At 41.6% G+C, this 24,749-nt stretch overlaps 1 protein-coding gene across 3 annotated transcripts in view; it reads right to left on the bottom strand.

The window, feature by feature from the left end:
- The window catches only part of TNC (tenascin C), a 157,451-nt gene that overhangs the window by 28,005 nt on the left and 104,697 nt on the right, over window positions 1-24,749 (bottom strand). Inside the window, exons 11-13 of one of the 3 annotated variants that reach the window (XM_086921101.1) lie at window positions 21,788-22,060; window positions 19,268-19,540; window positions 10,373-10,645 (exon numbers count right to left, since the gene is read on the bottom strand). The exons of 1 other annotated variant lie outside the window; for it this stretch is intronic. In XM_086921101.1, the coding sequence (XP_086777227.1) occupies window positions 10,373-10,645; window positions 19,268-19,540; window positions 21,788-22,060 (819 nt within the window). The remainder of the gene's footprint in view (window positions 1-10,372; window positions 10,646-19,267; window positions 19,541-21,787; window positions 22,061-24,749) is intronic. One more of the 3 variants, XM_086921102.1, reaches the window with a different exon arrangement.

Below are 24,749 nucleotides of genomic sequence, written 5' to 3'. Positions count from 1 at the left end.
TGATTATACATTTTTGGGTGTAAATGCTTGGAGATCTAGTTTCATTGGCCACTGGTTAGGGCTGTCGTGATGAGTTAAGTATATAGGCTTGGTTGTCAGGCAGTTAATCTTCTTCCTCAAGCTTTTCCCATTTGAGAAGTTTTCCTCCTGTCCTGTGTCATTCTTCTGAGTTGTTCTTAATCCATCTCTTGAAGGACCCAATTTAAGCAAAACAAGCCTTAAGGTTGTTCAAAATAAATAGACCACACAGGAAAAGTCCATTAGCAAAGAGTGACAAAACCAAACAAGCCACATTGAAAGGGTTGGTGGCCAAGTGCCAGTGCTGTGAAAAGCTAAGGAGTGAAATGGAGTGGAAAGCAGGAGACAAAGCAACGTGCATCTCTCAAGCCTGCGTGCCTTGCCAGTGGAGCAGAGGGGAAAGCTTGCTTGAACAAACCATGGCAAAGAGAAAAATCTTACAATTATTCCCTTTCCCTCCCCGGAGGACTGTAAATTATTTCAGTTTTGTGAAGGACACATTTGGTGCACTTTCTGATTTATTTTCTATTTGAATATGTATGCCAAAAACGACAGACAAATGACATAGGAGCACTAAACTGTGCTTTGTTATTGCAGAGAGCTGGCTAGGTCACAAGACTTCATTTAGAAATCTCTTCGTTTCGAGGGAAAGTATAACAAAACCAACAAGATTGATGTTTGACGTGATGTGGCCAGGGTACATGAAGCTACTATATATTTTGAAAAGAATGGTAGATGCTGTTAAAAGCTCGAGCATATTTATTTTAATTGACAACACGCCATCTATGTGTATCCTTGTGTAGCTCTGCCATTACAAAATGGCCGATACCGTAGAGTCTTTCATTTTAAAGACTGTAGTGGCCAGCAAGAATGGTGAATACGGTTTGTGTGGCTGACCTGTACCTGTGATTCAATCACAGCACATGTTAAGCCCAGTGGGTTATCTTTCTAGGACATTTTTGCACAAACATCTACTTAGCTATCATAATATTGGACTGTTTTATATCACACATTTCACAGCATTTACTTCTGTTGCTTAGCAACGTTAGTGACAGGTGTTAATATTTTCCAATGAAACTCAATGTATTGACCTCTAAACCCTTTCGATGCTCATGACGGAACGGTTCCGTCATGAGCATCGGTTGGGCTGTGCTCATGACGGAACCGTTCCGTCAAGACCACACCCATTAACATTGGGCCCCAGGACCGGCGGTAAATCGTGGCAGCATGGATGAGGTTAAGGATGAGATCTGTGTTTGACCCTGCCAGTTCTAGAACTTTATCTCTATAGAGCACAGAGGCCAGTGGCAAACCATGAACTCACCCATCCGCCCTCATTGAGTGGTACTGATATGATATAAGAAACATGTAAGAACTCTCAGTCTGTTGTGACAGAAAATCTGTACTTGTGTGGTGTAAGGGATGCCCCAATTTGTAAAGACAATGCTTTGTTCTCTGAAAGCACCAGCCTGTCGTGATATCATATTGGCCATTACCGCCGAACATAACCCAATGTACCATGATGAGTTCAAGCGAACAGACTGCGGTGACAGTGTGGCGAGCTATGGAGTTCCCTCACAGGTGATCTCTTGGCTCGAATTGCTCTGGTTGTTCTCTCTTTGTGATATGTTGGCAGAACATCCATGAAATGCTGATCAGTTTGTGTTGTTTCATCTTTAAAATGGGATCTTTAGTAGTAGTTTTAAGCAAGCTCGAGCCGTTGTTCATCATTGACCATTGTGAAGGAGCAGTGAGAGAGTCAGTGCAAGTGAGGGTCGGGTGACGTTTCAGTGAGGTACAGAACACTGTCCATGTGTCAACAAAGAGGCAGTCATTGTGGCTTTTTGGTGATATTGGGCATCACCTATCAGTGGTGACCTACAGCTGTTTCCTACCTATCCACACCTTTGGGCAGAGCTCCAGCCACTGATCTAGTGGTTGTGAAGTGGGCAGTGTTTGTGTGTGGGGGGTGCACACACTGAAGGAGTGTGTGTAAGTGAAGGGGGATAGATCCACTGAGACAGAGAGCTTGAGAGAAGGATTAATGTACGCTAATGTACACTACGGGATACAGTGTGTGTGTGTGTGTGTGTGTGTATGAGCATGAGCATGCTCGTGCATGTGTGCACTCTGTTCATGTGTGTTCCTGTCTGGGCTGGAAGTGTTGGTGCGGCAGAGGAAGGAGGGATGGTGCATGAAAGTGGCCTGAGTAGAGGAAGAAGGGCGATGGTTCACTATGGATGGCGGGTATACATATAGTGATGTTATAGAAATAAAAAAATTAAATTGTGTGCTTGGGGATGGGTGTGCACACAGGAAGCACTGTGTATCAGTGAATGGCATGAGTAAATGTTAGTTGCTGTGAGGAATGTGAATGGTGTGCACTGAAAAGTTATGTGTAACACAGAAAAAGCTGTGAGATTTAGGAAGAAGGAAGGTGCACGCCCAGACACAATGTGAAATATTGAGAACTGTGAAGCACTGAGTGTTGGTACAGGGAGAACGTGCACTGAGAGAAATGCTTGTGAAGAAGAAGGGTGGTAAGATGAAGTTTTGCGAACAAAGGAGGTGAGAACATCTAAGCACAGGTGAAAGGAGAGTGTACACCTGTGCCTTGCTAAGTGAAGAAAGAGAAGCAGTGAAAGAGAGTGAAGCGTAATTGTGTACTTGTGAAAGATAAGCATGAACTTAGGATCCATTGTGTCAGAAAAGAGCACAGGAGAATAATTTAAAATAATGTCTAGAAATTATGACTGAAGTAGGTGGTCAAGCACATAGCAGGGCAATGCATGTGAGGTGGAAGTTCACCAGAAAGCAGTATTCGTAAGTTTAAAGTGAACCAGAGGACAATAAGTGGCAGAGAGGGAGAAATGAAGAATTAATGAAGGTAAGAAAAATAGACTCAGACAGAATTTATGTCAGGTAAAAGTCCTCTGACAGTAGTGAGTGTATACTAAAGGTGCAGCGGGGTAAACATGTAACAAACTTAACAGATGACAATGAGTCCGAAAATCGGCAGGGAGCTTGAGGTAAAACTATATTAGGAGGAGTTAGGAATGGAAGAAGGTGCTCTGGGGCACTGAATCGTGATTGTAGGTACAACGAGTGTGAAGCAAAAATGTAGGTGAGCTGTAGAAATCAATGAGCACTGGTAGAGGGAATGAAGCACAACCCTAAAGGTGAGACACACAGGTGAGTCGTAGACGGAAGGGGGCGCAAACACGAAGATGCTACTAGCATGAGGTGAGGGTGTGCAATGCGTGTGAGATGAATAGAAGTCCCCGGGGGACTCCATCGCATAAGAAGGAACAATGTAATTGCTTCTGCCTTGGGAAAGGAGCAGCGTGTGAGGCAAATCATGACCAGGCTAGCGCAGCTGTGGAGGATGACGCGGCACGTGTAATGAAGGTCGTTAACATGCAAGAAAGAAAAGAAGCCAAGAGGCCGATTAGAAAAGAGGGGAAGCACAGAACACCACAGACAGCCTGTAATCACGAGCAACCCCTCCGGGCGACACCCGCCCCTATGAAGGCTGACTCACAGGGCTTAGGACTGGAGCTCACCAACAAGAAGGCAGCAACTAGCCCGTTGAGCATTGTATGAAACCATCAAAAGTGAAACAAGCATTTGCAATGCAATAGGTCTCGCATTATTTAAGTTTGAGCTATTATTATTGTAAATGGCAATGTTTTTTGCTTTATGCTATAGTTTTCTTATGTACATAAAAAGCTACATATAAAGTATTTGTTGTTAAAATTATTTATGCAGTATTTAAATTTGTTTGCATAAAAGATTACAAGAATATCTTAGCAAAAAAGTTAAACTTTTTAATGGTAATTGACTAAATGTCCATTTGTACATTTTAATTTCAAATAGGTAAGTGTAAACATCACAAATATATTGTGCAAACAGTGCAAAATATTTTAGCCATAAATATTTTTGTTTTATGAGGTAGTTTGTAAGAAAATGATTGTAAAAGGCAAACACTGTAATTAAAATGTAACATATAACAGTACAGTTATGGCTAGTAAACATACATTAGTAGTATGTATAATTGTAAACAAGATGTAAATAAGACTACAGAAATTAGCATGAATTATCACTTTAATATCAACTTTACAAACATTTTGAAAACACGATCACAGCTGGTAATCATGCATTGGCTTGTTATTACAAGCATTTCATTTTAATAAATATTTCTGATTCCCAAAAACAAATATGACAGTCTCTCAAAATAATGGCTTTTCAGTTTTAGTTGTATCTTTGATCTCCATGTCATCAAGTACTCATGAATATTACTGCCCCATGGACAGAGTCTGGCTTTACATGTCTACATATCAACATCCAATTCCATGAACACCCATCGCATGCCAGGGATGACCATCACCGCTGGTGAAGAGAAGCACAATTGTGTCAAGAATGCCCACAATACGTTGTGGTCCCATTATACCAGGGATGGGCTCAATAATGCCAAAGATGCCAACATCATGCCAAGCATTGCTAGACTAAAAGTGGGAATAATTCTAACAGGGACACCACCAATAAATTAAGAAGGAACACCATTACGCTAAGGCAAGCATTACCGCCTTCGGGTAAAGTCCGCGCTATATAAAAATGCATAAATACATGAATAAAGAAATACCGCCTTCGGGTAAAGTCCGCGCTATATAAAAATGCATAAATACATAAATAAATAAATACCGCCTTCGGGTAAAGTCTGCGCTATATAAAAATGCATAATTAAATAAATAAATACATACCGCAAAACATCCTCGTTACTCTGCCGGCCTGCGACCAGGAAGTCAGGCAGGCCGGCGCGACACCCGGAAACAGGAAGTAGGAGGGCGGGAGCCTACCCCGCCTCCCACGGAAGAGCCGCGATTGGAGCCGTGTTGGGAGCAGGGAGCACCGGAGCAGGCAGGAGCCTACCCTGCGCCCCGGTGCCGAAGGAGGGAAGAAGAGTCCTGCTGCCGGGCCTTGCAGCTGAGGAGAGGAAGCCGGTGAGTGCGTTGCTGAGCGGCGGGCGGGCGGAGGGAGAGGAGCATGTAGGCGCGGGGGGGGGCGGCCTGTGTATGTGTGTGTATGTGTGTGCGTGCGTGTGTGTATGTGTCTTGGAGTGCGTGTGTGTGACTGTGGGGGAGGGGGTGTGTGTGTGAGCGAGTGTCTGTCTGCGACGTGTGTGTGTGTGTGTGTGTGTCTGTGTCTGTGTGCATGCATGCATGCGCGGTAGGCTGGGAGGGCGGCGCATGCGCAGTAGGCTGGGAGGGCGGCGCAGGACGGAACGTGCGCGTTCGCGCAGCCAAATCCGAATGCTAAAAATCGTGCCAGTTTCTTGTCCCTCATTCCCCGGCATCAGACAGCTATAGAGTCTCTGTCCCTGTTCCAGGGCGAGACCTAAAAAGGTGAAATGTGGAGGCGGAGGCCTGAGACGCGCGACAGCCCATGTCGGCTGTTTAATTGACCTTGGCTAAGGCCACAGCGGCATGAACTGGCTAGATGTCCTGGGGTGAGTGCATCAAAAGAGACATTTGTTTCAGATCGAATATTACACAAACCATCTCTACATTCAAAGTGTATGACATACTTAGGTGGGATATGCAGAAGGGTAGTGACGTCACATATGCCAACTTCTGGGCGGCTATTGGATAAGGTGGTGTCACAACTGTTGCACACCTTGGACCTGTTCGTAGCATTCACCACTTTTCGGCAACTCTTCCTGAAGGCTACATTCATTTGCAACATTTCCTACTTCACCAGAAAATGTTAGGGAAATATATGTCTTGTAACATATCCGAATGCTGGACAATCCTTTGATATAAGGCTACCATGCTTAAAACAAACAGACGAGTAGTGTTATTCCAGCCTTAAGTTAAGAAAACAGCCTTCCATGTTTAAAGTGATACAGAGTTATTGCGCACTTTCTCAGATCCTTCTGAACATCCCACACTCACAACCGCAAGAAGAGAGCACACCTCTTTGTCCTGAAACGCAAAACGTGAAACACAGACCAGGGATGCGGAATAAATGCAAGATCTGGACTTGTGCCTTCTTAAAAATACAACTTTCATTTTAATCGAGCTCTCTAACACCCCCTAAATAGTCACCAGAATCAAAATAAGAGAAGTAAACGATGCTCTGTAACATGCAGTGCAGGTGGGGAAAGAATGAGAGATGCATTTCTAAGCATGTCAGTTAAGTACCGCTGGAGAAGTGAATGCTAAAATTGTGGGTCATATTCTTATATCTTCTTCTGACTCCACTGAACCCAGCTAGAACTGGTTCAAGCAAAAATTATTTTAAAGGTAGGATAAGTTCATAAAGCAGTTAAACAGCCTTTGATAGTAGGCAGGGCTGTTGGTTATTCAGCTGTAAAAGTGTAGTGGTCAGTGGCTAGTCCACAAAGGCACTGCTCTGTTGCCAAACCTGTTGAACTAGACAACTTAAATTCTAATCCTATCTCTTAGCTGCAGAAATTGAGGGACAGAGGAGCAGGCTGGATGATTAAGAAACTCAACATTTGCATCCACACTTTGGTTGACTGTGGAGTACTCACCTACCCAAAACTGCCTGTCACTTTAGAAGCCCATCATTTTGAGTGATAAATGCTTTTTTGCACATGCTCCTGTTTTTTAATTAATGTTAAGATGAGTATGGTGACTTTAGTTTGGCTAAGATAGTGCAGGTCACTTGACAGAGCTGAGCTTACTGGTTTACATTTAAAAAGAAATTCAGCATAGAGGCAGCCATAAGCCAATTACATATCACTGTTCCCACATTTTTGGACTTTTGATTTTCCCAGAGATATATTTATGTGTTTGAATATAAAAAATATAATTAATTGGTGGAAGGTCATAACTTTATGATTCATAATATGGAGAAAATGTGTATTTGACTACAGTATCTTTCATCTAAAGAACATGTTCAAGGAATACTTACTGGATGCCCAACATATTGTGCCAAATGATGACAGTGTGTGTTTGTTTAATTGATTTTAAATAATGTTTCTTTCATAATGATCACAACATTCTCCACATAGTAAGATCGTTCAATCACAAATGTGTTATTGCAGTAGGCATCTATGCATTATTCTGGGGGTCATCTGGAGTCTGGTGGAGGAAGAGCACCACATTAAATCAGCCGCTCACTTGCCCTACCAGGTTTGCGGTTCACCCACTCTCTTAGAGTCGGAGTGGTGCCGGGCTTACACCAGCGAAGACGCATCTGCCTCTGAACATCTAAACCCTTTACCTGGTACCCATCCCTAACAAAGGCCCAAGATCAAAATGGCACTCGCCCCACCCTGACCATAGCTTCTTGTTCCATGTGGTGCACACGGTACAAGGTGCCAGAAGGTGAACATTGTCCCATAAAAGAATCAAGAGGTCCTTTCAATGTGTCCAGGTAATGCTCAGTGCAGAATTCTGCTATTTGTCTCTCCTTCTAAATTAGTTCCTTAAATCCCTTTGACGAACCTCATGTGTCCAACCCAGAAACACTTCTTGTGCATAAGTGTGACTTATTTAAGGAGTAACGCACATGTAAGTTAGGAGGAAGACATGACTAAATGCCGAACAAACTTAACACCAAGGACCCGGAGACACTCAAGTCAGGAGTAAAGCCCAACCACAGGGGAAAACTTAGATTCAAGGTTTGGCCACCGCTAAGTCAGGAGTAGGACACAACAAAGTACAGAAAAAAATCATTTACATTCAGGAGTAAGACACATTTAGTCAGGAGGTAGACACTGCAACTGACCTGAGGATAACATCTTTCCATTTAGGTGTAAGGAATTCCTAAGTTAAGAGCAAGATGCAACTAACCACAGAAAAAAGCTTTACTTCCAGGAATGAGACACATCTAAGTTAGGAGGAATACACAAATGCTCAAAAAATAAGTGTTAAAATTCAGGAGCAAGACACATGTACGTCAGCAGTAACATGCAGCTAATCGCAGAAAAAGCTTTACGTGCAGGAACATGGTACACCTCAGTCAGGAGAAAGACCTCCTAACCACAAAAATGCTAGGAGGAAGACATAACTGCTCAAATGAAAAGCTTTGAAATTGAGGAGCAAATAGCTAGAAAGTCAAAAGTCAATGTACATTAAGGCACTCCAAAAGGAATTCAATTTCTTCCTGTCACTGAAAGCCAGCCCTGCCTGTGAGCCGTTACTCTTCATTCCTAAAATTGCCGCCTCACGCACAACTGGTATTTTATAGTCTATGATCTCCATGAGCTTCATGATCGTATCTCAACCACACATCTGATTATCTGAGTTCTGATATAGTTGTCGGTATGACAGATGTTTACTAGTCAAATGTGGTTGTGGTTAAGGCTCCTTCTCCGGAGCGGATGGCGGTGCCTTCGGACCTCGGAATGCAGTGAGATTCCGGCACAATGCCTGCTTCTCATTTGGAGTAGAATTTATGTGCTGAATTTGCTGTCACTTATCCACCAAAGTCTGCATTTTTAACACTGTCTTTGAAAACTCGCAGATTCTTAAATCTCCCCAGTCTTCCGCTATCAATTAAGGGGTTCGGGGGTCTGATGTGGCCCGCACCAAGACCAGCATCTCAACTTTTCCCCTCGAACAATGTTCTGAGGGGAGAATGAAGACTAGGGACCAGATTTAACAAATCTCCTCCAGGGTAGATCAGTATTGCACCAACATTTTCAAAAACTCACTGCAATAACAACCTTTCCATTAGGGCGGTGCTCATCGACCGATGCAATAGTAGCATTCAATCAGGTAGTCAGGATATGCAAAATGAATATGTATAAGGTGAATTTACTTATACTTAATTTCATTGATGATGATTTAAATATTTATTGGCCATTCTGAAAGCTAACATGAATCCTACAGTTTATCGGGGCAACACGTCCAGCCCTAATATGCACTGACGGCGATGTACAAAGATCGGGCCTTTGAACTGACTGGTGCAAAGTTAATGTTGCACAGTTTAATTGGTGCAAAATTCTGTGTAAAGTTTACAAACATTGGTGCTAACTTAAGTAAAATTTCCACAGAAGGCACCATCCAACCATTTATGTAGGGGAATAAAATACGTTTAGACATTTGCTGTACCCAGAATCCCCCGGGGAAAAGGTACAGATGGTCTTGGAGGAGTAGGCATTGCCTTTGCTCTCTTCCACAGTCTGGAGTTAGACTTCAACAATATTTTGCACACGGTGGAAGAATTCTGAGATATTTTACAAGGATTTTGTGATTGGTTACTAACAGAATCTTTTGACCCTCAAATAGCTCAGAATATTTTAACTGGTAAGAAATGTCAGCTTCTCAAAACTCTGATGTCTGTGATGTATCAATATCCAATTACAACGTGTTGCCCACATATTTTCTGCTGCTTGGGCCTTCTCTAAGCCACTGCAAGTCCTGCGAAGGATGTAGCATTAGCATTAATGAAGGTTCTGGGGCACTATCCTTCAGATAATTACCTTTTGCCCTCATTATGCAACGACCTCTTAGCCATTTGGTGTCTATCCAGAGTGATGGGCCATTATCTCATGGCAATGCCCCTGAGAACGTTCAGTGCAGAACTATGCTTTGGAAATCTGCACATCAACACCAGCGATTTTCTATGCTCTTTTCCCTTCTTTCTCCATTTTTTTGTATCGTCACGTACTTGGCATTTTACCTTAATTCTCTTTCTGAATTAAAATTGAAGCCATTGTCTCTAGCACTTCGAATGTTATTAAAAACAGTCTCTAATTTACTTCACGGAGGATGTGCACAAAATATATACTATGTTCCAACTATACATGTGTGTGTGCGCACGTCTATGTGTGTGCAAGAGCACAGACGTTTTCTCTTTGATTTTATTAGTTAATTCTGTTCTTTGTATTAACTGCCATCTATGTGTTCATATAAACGATTTGCTGGAAAACTACTGTAAATTCTGTCTAGGTGAAGTACATCCTTCTTCAGTACGTCGAAAAATACGGTTTTCAGGCCACAAACCCCTATGCGCTTTGGACTTATCGGAGTTGGGGCTAAAGAAACGCTCTAAAAGAGGCGGTACCTGTCCTTCTTCCCTAGGGTGTCCCCACCAGTGTCTTCCTATTTTAGCACTAATGCACCACATGACGATAACTCTGAAGTAGTGACCTCTTGGTGTAATCACATAAATGTGGTGTTGTTCCAACCAAATGCACCTAGAGAAAAGCAAAGGTGACACAGCCAGGAAGAAAGCGTGATGAAACACTAAAATAAAACCTAGAAAGAGAAAGTTGTGTTTAGACTTCATTAGACCCCCCCCAGGCCGTGAGCGAGCAAGCGGCAAAAAGTGAGTGGCCCCTCCGGATGCCCCTTCATGCTCTCAGGTGCAGTCCTGATACCTGTGGTAGCTATAGCATTTATCGGCCCAGATCGTTGTCCGCTTGCAACTCCATAGAGTTCAACCTCATACTCGGTGCCATCGCGCAAGCCCGTGATGGTGGTGGTGCGATCCGGCCCAGGGACCTCCAGATCCAGTGGATCGAACCTTCTCTTGCTGTCCCTGATTTTTAGGATGAAGCTGTCAAAGACCCCACCGTCCGCAGTCCAGGACAGACGGAAACCTTCCTCCGTGGTATCAGAAACCAGAAGGTTGTCGACTTCAGGTTCTGCATCTAAGTCGGCCATGTTGTGATGTGGGGAGGGAAACAGTGTTGACATGTTAAGACCTGTGCGGTTTTGCTACATAAAAAAAAGAAATGGCTCCAAAGACATATAATATATTCGCATCACTGAAAAAAAAAAGTTTTTAAGATGTTTGCAATTTCGACACCAAAGCAATTAAAAAGACATTTCTGGTCGCACCCTTCTAGTCTTCCATGCAAACAGAGTAGGCTGGAAAAGATGATTAATTCACTGACTCTTTCACTGGAGACAGACAGTCTTATGAATCTGTCACGAGAATTGAAACCAAAGTGCTATTAACAACATGCAGCAGCAGGGGGGGCGGATATGTTACTCTTTCTTCCAAATGCAATGTCACGTGGTTTGGCAAGAGTTTCTCTCCTTTGCTCCTTTCTCTCTTGGCAAAGGGGAACATTTGGAACATGTTCAGAGCTTCTGAACTGAGTGATAAAGCAGCAGTCAGTGTGAGAGAGCTGGAGGTTCAGTCCCCACAGCTAAACATAGTGTGCTTTCCAGCTGTTAGGAAGTTATGCCACAGCACTATAGACAGGGTCACCGGAATTATACTGCGGGGGGAGGACCAAACTATGCAGTAGAGTTTAATAAATAATGCGGCAGAAAAAGAAAATTAGGATGCACAATGCAACACATTTTGTGCTAGTATTTTTTCCTATTTAATTTAATTTACTTTCTACATAGGTTAACACCATCTTGGTAAAGATCTGACCCCATATTACCAGTTTCGTATCCAAATACATGAATAAGCAACAGTAAGGGGATCCGTCAACCTTTGCAAAAAGCCTTGCACTGCACAGCAACATGTTTCGCCATGTTTTAGTAACTTTTGATCTGCTTGAGCTAGATATTTTTTTGGGGGTTGAAACCTACAGCTTGTGCAGGATACAATGGATTATGTGGCATGTGTGGCTAATCCATAATTATACGGAAAATCAAATATTTTTGGTGGCTCTGGTTAGAAAGCATGCGGTATATCAGGAAATGCTACCTGACCACTTTACACTTTAGTGTGACATTTACTGGCCTAAAAGGTTTCTCGTATTTGTACGCCATTTTGTCATATTAACCTTTCCTCTGACTTATAAATTACCTTTATATGAACTTTTTCCTTACTTTGGCTGTCCTCCTCTGTGAACTGCTTCAACCTTTGAGCAGGAATTGACATCCAAGTAGGGCGGGGACAAAGGTGTAAGATATATCCAACAGCAAAGGTACAAAGCGAAGGGTAGAATGATCATCTTTCCAAGAAAAAGAAAATCCGACCCTTCCCTTTGCTCCGATGTTTCAGTAATTGGTAGAAGAATGTATGTGTTTACTTTTTTGCAGTGTAGAACAATGCTGCAGAATGGTATATGTGCTGGCCAATATAATACATCTGTGTGATGTTTAGAACCAGAAGGGCTTAGGGCTATTAGAACATTCCACGCACTGAGGGTAGAATACTCACATTTAAAAAGGCCCTGTGCCATTTTTTTTCCTTTCAATGGAACTTCCTACATATTAGTTATCTAGTATTCAGACTTGGCCAAGTCAGGCCTACTCGGATTGGCACAGGACTGACCATTGTGTGTAAGGGCTTTAAATTAGACTGAAGTATTGTAAACGGACCCTTCTTCTGGCTGACCCAGGGGTGCTATGACTAGCATCCTCTTTGGGTTATTTATCAACAGCTGCATTTGGAACAGGCACCCTCTCCATTTCAAGTAAACAGAAGTTTAATAACTATCTGTAACAAAAATAGAAGTGGGACATTCATCTGGTCGACCTATGAAAATATTTTAGAAACCTAAAAACACTGTTAATTATTCCTAAAGATGTGGGGCCTGATTCACCGGGGTAAATTAACACTTTTATATAAGTTAACCAAGATTTTAGTAGTCACAAGTTATGACTTCAATTTTACCAATAGTAATTTTATAACTGCGGAGACGCCCCACTCGGTCCAGCGAACTCCTCCACATATAAGAATGAGCCTGTCCCATATTTTTATGTGCAGAGTCTCCCCCACAAGTGTACGCAGTCGTAAAACGACTATTAGAAAAATTAAAATAGGAGTTTGTGAATACCAAAAAAAGCAAATGTAAACTTACACAAAAGTGTAAGTTTAGCTTTGTGAATAAGGCCCGTGGTGTTTTTGGCAACACTTCAAGATCAATATTTTCTGTAGTGATGACAATTGGTTCAATTCATGATTTTATTGCTAACATTTTTTATTACTAATCAAATGCTCTATATATATATATTTTTTTACTTCAAAGAGAGGTTCCCGAACACATGTTTTTGTTTTACTAGTGGTCTGAACTAGGAGATTTGGCAGGTACCCTCTTGTAGTATTGCGTGGACTGTAGGTCATCTGGAGACGTCCCTTTGGCTATTTTCCATGTTGTTTATGCACAGGAATGCTCCACGTGCTGTGATGTGCATTTACCAGCACCGTGAGGCTTGACCATAAACAGAAAGCATTGATAGATTTTTTTCAATCTTGAAAGTGGTGTTTTACTTATAATTAAAGGCTTCTGTTTCAGAGCAGCAGTGCCGCATATGCAATCCACAACCTGCCACCCACCACTGGGTCAGCTGCACATGACGTCACAAGCCATAGTCCTGATTTGAACAGTTATAACAGTACAAGAAACAGCATCCATTTTACATCATGCTCTTTGAAGCAGATTCATACAAATATGGAAGATTAAATGCATTACTAAGTGCTCAATTGGTTACAAATTGCCTTTGAAACAGTTTTAGTAACAGCTCCCTTTAGGAACCAACATTTTAGCCTGTGCCAATTCCCTATGCAAAATTGTGCGCAAAGGAAAATAACACAGAGAAATGGGTGCAAAATTATTTGCTTAAGTTATTCCCCATTGCTTATCACTGATGTCATAACCAAGGGCAGAAACGCTCAATAACCAGCACTCATGTTATTTGCACCAGAGTGCTTTTGCTCCTATTCATGGGTCTAAAGAAATGCTGTGCAAAATTCATGTAATTTGCGATTGTGTAAGTATGAGAAATTTCAGAGAAACAGTGAAATGATGCGTCATTTTGTGAAATGCAAAATTGGCACTTAGCTCTGCATTTTAGCATGAAATGCATTCTTGCATTCACTTTGTAGGTGTGGAAGCATTTCCTGTTGAAAATGTAAGTACAGAAAAAAGAACAGTGAACAGTAGTTGATCGCATACTGTTTTTGCATTGTTCCCCTGTGAGTGCGGTAAGGTTTTAGTACTATCAGCACACAATTATGTAACAAGTTGTAATAGTGTAATTTCGGGAATTTCACGTAACAAGAGTAATCAGAAAGTATAGAAATTATACTAGTTTAAAGGTCCTCTTAACTTTAAATTAAGCAACATATATGCTGTACGAGTCCCCATGCTACAAAATGTACTGTTAATGGTTTTAATGGTCAATTTGTGCAGATTTTTAATGGTCAATTTGGGCAGCTTTAGATGTGCATGGGGCTGTTATTGAAAGTGGAATAGGGCAATTTTCTAAAGGGACATGTACCTCTAATGTAGTTGAAACTGAATCTTTTTAAATTCTAAACTTCAGTGCAAAGTATATTTGAAGATATATCTGTAATAATGCAATGCTTAAATGGGATTAAAGTACTGGTCAAGAGTGGCACATGCAGACTAGTGACCTAGAAGGGGTTTAGGAAAGGAAGTAACTTTTATCGAGGTGATAAAGATATACTGCTTAAAAATAGGGCATTGATCATGACTACTAATAATTTCTTGCTCCCTTTCCTAATCTCAACCAAGCTTAAATGTTTATAGCAAAAATCTTGCACAATTGAAATTCAGAGAGAATATTGAAAACAGAATTAACATCCTTTATCTGGTCAGCCAAGACATGTTCACTGGGGAAATGCTTCGACCAGTTTCCTGTCCCTCAACCCTACCACAATCATAGCATGTACAGAAGAAACTCAATCTCCTGTGTACAGCTGCTGTTAAAATAGATTTGGGCAATTTAAATCTTGAAAATAAAATTAAAAGATATTTATATAGAAAATATCAATATGGTAAATCTTTATCTTGCAGGAGGGAGTGGATATTTTGAGAACATGTAATGCTCGACACAATCATGCCTCCCTCCCCCTTAGTACCAGGGAGAGAGTCTGTATCTGCTGAACTGTTTAATGATGATTCTGAGGAAACAACTCCACCTTACATCTGCGCTGTTGCTACTACAGATTGTAAGATAATAAGGGGTGCAGAGATGCATTATTTTGGCTGTTAAGTTCAGAAATGATTCAATTAGTGACATGCTGTCATGCTCCATGCTCTTGAACAACAACATGCTGGTCTTGTTTATTGGCCGTTATAGAGAACAATCTTAGGCAAAAGTAGGAGAAGTATGGAGAATGATCCATTGAAGGTAGCTGGACCATGCCGTTTGAGTGAGGCTGATGGAATAGACTGTCCAAAGAAGGAGATGAAGAAGTACAGATTGAAGCACATGAACAGAAATACCTGTTACAGCCACAGCATCTAATGGTTTGCTCTGAAGCGCCCCAACAAAGCCGTAAAGAGTGAAGTCATAGCCAATGCCAGTAATTAGGCCTGTAAGAGTTATGTTGTGCTGGGATCCTGTCAGTCGGAACTCCTGGGGGCTCAGCAGCTGGCCAGAATCCACCATGGTTAAGACAAAGCCATCAAAGGCATTGTCCTCTGCTGTCCAAGACACTTGGAACCCATGTGGGGCTATGCCAGAAATGGTTAGATTTTCCAGTGTGGGCATGACGTCTAGAAGAATGGAAGGTAAATAATAAGTGTGAGATTGTCAGATGATGATAAAGTGCTTTGCCCCATCCTGTTTTGCTTGACAAGAGTTCACACCTTTTTGTAATTGCCCCAGGATCCATTTTGTGAAAGTTTTACGGCATGTTTTCATCTTTCAAGCTTGCCGCTTGACTTCTTTCTTTGAACCATGCCAGGTGGTAAGTAAGGTGTAATGCAGCAGCAACAGGTTCCTTCTGATATTTTTTACGCTTCTTCGATTTTGAGTAGCTAATGACCAGATCAATATAAGTGAGCCAGGACTGATGACCTGTAAAAACGCCATTATTAAAATGTTCCCACATGGTCATCGAATAAATAAACAGTGATTAGAGAAGGGAACCGTAAGCCTGCACACTCTCAATTTACTATCAGTTCTGAATAAAAGCTCTTGAAATGGACACTGTGCTGAATGTTTCATCTATAAAGTTTTAAAAAAGGTAGAAGGACCTTTAAAGAAGTCAACCTTGGACAAATAGAGGAGAGAATGAACTCTTTTAAGTTATTTTTTTTTCAAAGTTCACAGTCCCTTTAAAGATTTGGTGATGTCAACTGAGTTTACTTTGTGGCCTACTTGCCAAACACGTTTATCTATTGATGGATTTTTTCACTGATGATTTTAGGCTAAACCTTTGACATCCCCATAATTTTTAAGAATGTTAACCAAGAAATGTTTTTAGCAGCATATGTCCAACATATGTTGTTACAAAATATATATGAATATCCATATACATTCATTTGCATGTACTTCCAAAGAGTTCATGATTATATAAGATCACATTAACATGAGGCCTTGAGCTCAAAATGGCTTCCTATCTGACCTTGACTGGACAAGTTCAACAAGCTATTCTGTACACCCTTACAGGTCACCTTGCTTGTCTTGACTACATGATATGCAAATGTTACACAGTGCAGAGCCTGCCTTTCTGGTCTGCCCATATCTGGCTGTTTTGCATGGTGCAGACATTGCACATCCATGTCAGCCATATTTGGCTTGGTGCCTTAATCTAGTTCAGCTGAAATGGCACTTCATACAGTATATAAGACCTAGAAACTTGGCACTCTGGGAAGAAGCAGTCTGAGAGCCCCTAAGGTGGCAGATCTGACTTCTTCCTTGCTAATTAGCATGCTTTTGGTACCAATAAATACATTTCACTCTGTTTCTGAGCAACCCTGCTATGTCTGGTGAGTTTCATTCATATGCTCCTGGGAGGGTGCCAGTATTTCCCCATCATATGTCCTATAGTTTGACATGCCTTTTACAAGATTTAAGGCAAGATTCAGAGTTTGCCAGACGGGTATTAATATATAATACACTCTTAACATGTCAGACGAGATGTCCATCATGTTTATAAAAGAGTAACTGTCCGCCAACTATAAACCAGGTCTTTAATATGTATTACTGATCTGAAGTAGTATTGGTGGTTAAAAAGCGGATAATTAATTTGGGTTGTGTTATACTGTTTGAACATATGGAAAAAAACAATAAACATATTTTTAAAGCAATTGCTACAGATCATTGTTTCGTGAACACTGGGACCAGGGACCAGGTCTGCTAAAGAACCCATTTTTTATTTACATTGACGATCTAGATGTGATCTCAGAATGCTTGTGAGTTGACTAAGAAGATGATGTGTGTAAAATTGGCACTAAACAAATTAATGAAGCTTTTTTAAAAATGGACACCATTGTTAAATTGGTGAACATTACAAATAAAAGAGTTAGAATTCCTTCAGCTGGTAAACTTTGAGGGAGAAAATACTGCCAAATTCTCTCTTTTTGTTTAAAAAAAATCTTGCTTGTGCAAGAATTTGTTTTTCCAAGAAATGTCACGGTTAGCATTTTTAGTGACAATTACAAACTTTGCAAATTTGTGAGTAAGCAAAGTTTGTCTCCATTGGCCAACACTTAATACTTTTTTGAGACGTAATCAGTCGTGTCATTTTCGGGCCTATAATGTGTGGACAATGGTTTTCTCTAAAGTTTGCATTTTGCTGCTCTCCATCGCAAACTATCCGGTCTTTGATGTTTATGGCATCCAATGTAAATGCCTAGCTGTTGCTTTAAAGTATTGTTTGTGAGAGTTAAGAGGCTCAGCTGCAGGTTTGTGATAGATTGAGAAGAACCATATAGCACTATTACTGTTAGGAGGGGCGGGAGCTGTTCAGTGCTGGAATGTGCAGGGCCAAGATTTGGTATTTAGTTTTTTTTTCACTATGTATTAGATTACAAATCATAACACAGCAACCCTATGGATTTACTATATATTTAGAATATCCAATGCTTTTAACCATCTTGTCAAAAGATCTACTGTTTAATTTATTGGTTGAGGTAACTATATTACAGTTTTGTTTTATGAATTATCCATGATTGCTGTGTTCAGCTTGTTCAAAAGTGCAGATCTCCTATTAATAAAGCCTTTGTTTGTGGCAGCTACATAATCTAACGTTATGCACAGGATCTACTTGATACTACCCCAAAATACATACAATCCTTGTCCCTGGTGAATGATAATTGAGTTTGGATATTGGAAGTGAATAACGTGTAGGTTTATCAGACATTTCCTTCTATATATATATATTTGTTGGGCAGTCAAATTAAAGTTTTGCATTCTTCATCAGCAGTAACCTCAGATGCGATTCTAGCTTTTGCATCTCACAAAATAATTTTTAGGAAAACAGGCTATAATAGGAATGAAATCCTGATTTGAGTTGGGCCAAGCCACATAGGAAAATTCATGTTGGAATTGGAAACAGTGAGAGGAGTATTCAAGTTTCGCCCAGCTCTGCCTGCTATGATATGAAGTACAAAACAACTGTAATTTGTGTGAATTCCTTGACAGTATTTGCAACCAGGAAATTAGACTAATTGGCACACTGAGGCTAACGAGTAGAAATATGTGAATGCTTCTTCTGCAATCATCAACACTGGAAGACATACATGAGCGGGGCCTTCAGGGTTGGACTTAGTGCTTAATTTGTAAAAAGCATAAATGCCAGGGCCATTGCCAAAATGCCACTGCAGTTTGCACCACCCATTGTCCCTGCGTGTGCCGCCAATGGAAACACCAACACAACAACTAACCATCACAACCTACAAGTGTGATGATACAGACTATCCCAGGTCCCCTAAGGCTTGGTCAGCAGGTAATAGTCATTTTTAATGTATATTGTATTATTTTTAAAGAACTGTTGTTGTGTTCTTCTATAATTTAGATAAACAGTGCCATTGTGTGGCAGACTGTCATAATTGCCGGTGCTGAGCACTGGAAACCACCGGCTCAAATTAACCACTGGGAACCAAAAGAAGCTTGGGCAATTTTTTTTAAATTAACACAGATTTTGTTCTCTCAGTTTCCTTCCATTCATTAGCTTACTCTCTCTCTCTCTCTCTCTCTCTCTCTCTCTCTCTCTCACTCTCTCTTTCTTTCTCTCATCTCACTATTGTGCTCTCTCTTTTGCCTCTTTTTGTGTCTCTCCTCTAGCAAATCTCTCTCATCTCATTCTCTTTTACACTCCCTCGCTCCCCTTTTGCCATCAACCCCTGCAAAGCCAGACCCAGAGGCAGAAGTTTAAAATGGGACTTCAATTGCTTGCGCCCATCCCCACTTCCCTCAATACCCGGCCCTGGAGCAATGACCAATAGAATAAATGGTCAGCCTGCTACTCATTGCTTTGCAACAAGAAGATGCAATGGAGATTGAGAACAACGAACTGGCGGATCATAGAGAAGGGAAAAGAACAAAAGTTATTCGCTGCAAAGGAAAATATGGAATAATGGAGGTTAGTAACTTGCTGCGGTATGTACCTGTGGTAACAGAAACACTTATGGCCTGTGTGCGGAGGCCATGTATTATCCCATAGAGGTAGACAACGTAATCAGTGCTTGGTAAAAGCCCTGAGATAGATGTCGTCCGTAAGGCGCCTGTGACATTCAACACGGTGGGATCCAGTAACCTGTTAGAATCAATCACTTCTATGACAAAGTTCTCGAAGGCTCCATCTGTGGCCGTCCAGGATAAGTCAAAGCTTTGGGGGGTTACATGGGTAACTGTTATACCTTCCACCTCCGGTTCTTCCGCTGAAAATGCAAAAGTGTAGTCAATTGGGAAGAAAGAGGAGTAACGCAATTGAATTATGGTGATCTCTGCTGCCAGCACAGGTAGCCGAACATTGGGCAGGAAGCAGGCTAACAAAATGGATCCAGGAAAGCAGCAGTGTGTGTTCTGTGAAACAGCCAAACGCGGGGAAAAAATGTACCAAGTAAAGTAAAATGCAACAGCGTGAGGAGCATTCTCAAGCCTATGAGCAGCCCTGTCATGCTGTGGAAAATGGGGTGATTGCTGACTCATGCTATATCAATTCGCAGACACATGCACCTATCCTGTTGAATCTGTGACATAGTGAAGGAAAACAAAGCAATTTCCACCTTACTAAAGTACTTCACTGGAAATAATTATTGCCTCTAATTCCTTCGCACACTATGCTAGTTAGTCTTTATACTTATAGGAAATGTAAACTAATATTCTGGATTAAGCTCCTCATTGAGTGTTTTGATCACTCAAGATTAGATTTACTGGATTTCTTTGTAAACCGGGTCTATTTTAGATTATTTAAAATGTTTGTATTGCCTTGCAGATTTTGTGCATGGCAGGGCAGGACACACCTGTATTTGTCTACCTATCCCTAAGATTGCAGCTGCTGTGTTCTGCAGTTTTTGATTGCACGAGGTTGCTACATGAAAACTTTGATTCCTCTCCACAAATTTCCAATCGATTTCTGAAAAGAGAACATTTTGCTGACAATGTACCTTCTCCGCGGTCATTCAGATAATACTACCATTACATGCCGCACAACAAAGTTTTTATGTTTGTAAATTAATTAAAACCACAAGGCCTGCCACGCCAGCTCCTTCACTATACTGCCTGACATTACGTAGTCTCTTGAAGGTGTAAGACCTCCCACAATCTATTGCATATGTTCACTCTATTTTAAAAAAGCATAGTTTTTATAACTTCATCTTACAGTCTATTGTGTACATGTCATGTACTGGAAGTGATATAGTGGGGTTGTACCCACATTAGTGCTTCTAAAATAGAGCCTGCTGCTAATTTCTTTTGCCACTTTGCATTTTCAGCGGGTGGCAAAATTGTAAAGGAAGGATGTGGTCTAGTGTTCCATGCTGATCCTGGGTGCTAACTCTGTGATGATTTAAAAGTATCTGCGTCCCAACAATCACCATCAGATACACGGCAAGTGACCATTTTCTTCGTGGAAATGGAAGATGTCCTACTAGTACTGACAATGACTGCAGAGTGGGAGTCTTTTCCAGGAGATTGACCCAAGTACCTGCCGGGAATTAAACCCGGGGCAAGATTTATCATACTTTAACGCAGCACAACACAGCAAGACAGCTTGCTGTGCTGTGTTGCACTGCATCAAATGGAGAGGGCAGCAGTGTGCCATACTTACCATAAAATGGCACAGTCCTGCTCTCTCCCTGCACTGGGCCACCATATGCTGCCTAAAGCCAATTCAAGCACCCGAGTGCCATGATGAAAGGCTGCCTATGTTACAGGAAGGATTGCTTTGTGCAGGAAGGGACACCTTCTTATAGGCTTTTCCCTCTTTATAAGAGTGCTGCAGAATGCAGAGTACATAGAAAGAGAAAACAACAAATGTCTCCTTTTTGCACCTCCCCTGGGAAGTCATAGAATGTTGATGCATTTCCAGGTTTACCAGTCTGGGTAAATCTGGGAATGCACCAAAATACATTGTTGGATGCGTAGGAACACCCACGCTCCACCTATCAAATGCCTTTCCAGGGCAAAGTAATGCAAGACACCGACCTGAGCTACAGATTTACCAAGCACTGCAGGGGCAGGCAATGCGGCCTTGCGTTGCTTGGTGAATCTGATTTAAGTATTGCGTTGCCCTTGCGACACTATGCATGATGCAAGGGCAACACAATACAATGATAAACCTGGCACGCAATCTTCAATAAGACTTGCTGATGATCATGATAGAGAAGCTACAAAGACTGAAGCACACAGAGATATTTTGTGGGAGTTAGCCATGAAATCTGCTTTTGACAATGCATACCTCGTCAACTCTAGAGTTTAGTTTCCGATTTTATCAAAGTCACGGATCACAATAAAAAAAATTCTAAAGCTTAGCAGATGCTCATTGTGAAGCAGCATTCAAAGAGCAAGTGGTCCTAAAAAAGAAAGGTGCAGTGAGAAGATATGTCCTGCAGGGAGTGGAAGCAGAAATGCAGTGACATCCGTGAAGCATTTCTGTGCTCTGGAAGTGGAATGGAAAAAGATACCTGTGGTGACCTCTGTGTAAAGAGGCTTGGTCTTGTAGCCCTGAAGCACACCATACAGGGTGACTTCGTAAGGTGTGGCGGACTTTAGACCAGGCACCTCCACTGAACGTTTGTTTCCTGCAACCGTGAGAGTGACAGGCTCCTCCTTGCGGTCCGCGTCCTGCACCTGAATGACAAACATCTCATAGGCCCCGTCGGCCACACTCCAGGCGAGTCTTAAGGAATCCCAGCTCACATCGGGCACCTGTAAACTGCCCAGCTCGGGTTCCCTTGCTGGATGAGGATAGAGAGGCGAGTCAGTGTCTTCAAATACAAACACTTGCAAGCAGAAGGACACGCCCTGGTGGGAACTCATGGAGGATTCTTTACTTTGGAAAGGAGGGATCATTACATAGGGCTACTACACACCATAATATGGAATATCGCCCATGTAGACGTTGGCAACTCCTGTGAACTGAGATGTTATCAATATTTACAAAGGACACTGAACAGAAATTGAAAGTACCATTATTTAGTAGCAAATATTTTCTGCACATGATCTAGTTGCATTTATTAATTAAGATTTTTCTAAAGCGCTCGAATGACAAGGTGTCTTCACACATTTTTAAAGAATAAGTCTTACGGTGTAAGCACAGTAGCAATATGGCTACCTGGGTGTTGAAGGACACCGTGAATCAAGGCACTGCCTGGTTATCGATGGCTTGAGTCTGTTTTACAACATGGTAAATAAGTGAACGGATTAGTGAAAGACATAACAAAGTGCAATGCAGTCTAGGCCTCTAAAGGCGCTTTGGGATATAACGAGTGAAGTGAGGAGAAAAAACACGTATTTCCATTCCAGTAGATGAAGAGCTCCAAGGGCCTCATTTATGAGGTTTTGCCATAGGGCACCACCACAGGCCTTCCTGGTGCGCTGCCCTACAGCAAAAGAAAAGGGCAGGAATGCACTCTATCTATCAGATACAGTGCAGCCCCGTCCTCTTCCCCTGCGCCGGCACCTTTGCATCATGGTGCAAGGGCGCCTGCGTTGCAGGACTGATTGTTTTTGTGCAGTAATGGAAACCTTCCTGCACAAAAACAATCACAAGAGGCTTTTTCCTCTTTCTATGTGTGCTGCAGAATGCCTCACACATAGAAAAAAGAAAGATGATGAGAAATAAAGATATTTCTTCTCAGTGTGCCTCCCTTACACCTCCCCTGGGGAAGTGTACATTTTTGGCGCTGCCTCAGCGTTACGATTTCTCATAAATCTGGGGCAGTGTCATAAAGACATGGACATTGTTGGTAACACCTCCAGCAGCACCCATTGCAAGCCCCTTTCACGCAGAAAACTGTGTTAAAGGGAACAATATTTACGAGACATCATTAAGCCAAAAAACGTGGCTTAGTAATGCCTCGTAAATATGGAGCAGGCTCCTGCGCCACGAAAAGTCACAAAAAGTGACATTCCAGTGGCGCAAAGGGCCTCATAAAGGAGGCCCTAAATCTGTGAACTAATGCAGTGAGTAGCACTATTCTCCCCTGATGTCCTGCTACTTCATGCAGATGTCCACATTCCAAAACCTCGAAAGCGAAGGATGCATCTACGTTTTATGAAGTCTTTTAGTCTTGTAGCATTTCCAAAAAGCCTTTTGACAATGGAGAATAACAGCATTTCAAGACTCCTTTTTTTACGGCTGTGTGGTGCTTAAAGCTATCCTCTCTGGCAGTCTATTTTAAAGACATGCCAAATGGAGTATATTGTAGACGAATAGTCGTGTAATATTGTGTGCATATTTTTATATTATTCTCTCATATGTATTGCTTGGGATTATAATTTCAACACACATTACGTCACTGTGGTCATTTATTAAATTATGCAGAAGCATTCAGATTGCCTTTATGTAGCGCTTATTACCCCATTTGAGGCACATAAACGCTTCTATGGTGAGTGACACACTACTAGTAATATAATGCAGTGTCACCCTTACAATCATTCGGTGCCTCAGCTAAGATTCTAAATACTTAAATCTAGATGGAAAACGCAAGATTGTATTCAACACACGAAGCAAAGTAACAGCCATTTAACCATTGCATTGGACAAGGGAAAGTAACAAAAAGGCTAAAATTGCAATAAGTCTATTTTAGCATCTTCTAGTTCTGTGCATTGACTGAAAATTGATGTTCTGGTGAGTAGCAGGGAAGAGTGCATTGGTTGACAAATGCCACTTGTTCTGCTAGGCAGTGTAGCAATAAAAACTGACCTCTCACCTCTGATTTGCCACTGCATTTCAAGCAGCTTGGACAAGAGAGGAGGCCTGACTTGTGGTTGAAAGTAGTACGCCTGGCTTCCAGTTGGCTGGATAGGTAGCATGGGTGATAATATGGGAATAACATGATCTAAATCCACAGCATACGCTGGTACACTAGTGGACTTTTATTGGCTTTCCCAAAGTTGGAGTGGGGTTTTAACATGTATTACTACAATTTACTAGGCCCAAGTTTCAATGGGCGATTACTTGATGGTCATATGTGCATTTAGTTTGATATACATCACTATTGGCCTATGCAGGCCAGATGCCCACTGATAACCCCTGCAAGGCAACTATTAAGGACACTGGTATATTGTAACAGCCCAAAGAGAAACTAGTACAAACATCTCATGTGAGCAGCAATGCACTGAGCAGTACAGGGCACATCTGATACATGTACAGAAGAAAGAGAACTGTATTCATGTCAGGCCAAGGAAAATAAAGGTGTTAATATAACATGTTATTTCAATAAACGCACATTTGCACATATGTTTACTTCTACGAAGAGGTATTGCCACACCAGTAGTGAATAGCTGCCTTGAGAATACCTTACTTAAATCTCCCCAGATTCCAAGCTGGAACCGAATTAAAGAAGACAAACACTCACAGGCTAGTTATTGCGATTTTGCCTCAGTGAAAGATTTATCCCCATGTTTTTGTTTATAACCAGT

The sequence above is a fragment of the Lissotriton vulgaris genome, chromosome 5 (genome assembly GCF_964263255.1).
Source record: "Lissotriton vulgaris chromosome 5, aLisVul1.2, whole genome shotgun sequence".
Classification (NCBI taxonomy): Eukaryota; Metazoa; Chordata; class Amphibia; order Caudata; family Salamandridae; genus Lissotriton; species Lissotriton vulgaris.
This window is presented reverse-complemented; position numbering and strand designations above follow the sequence as displayed.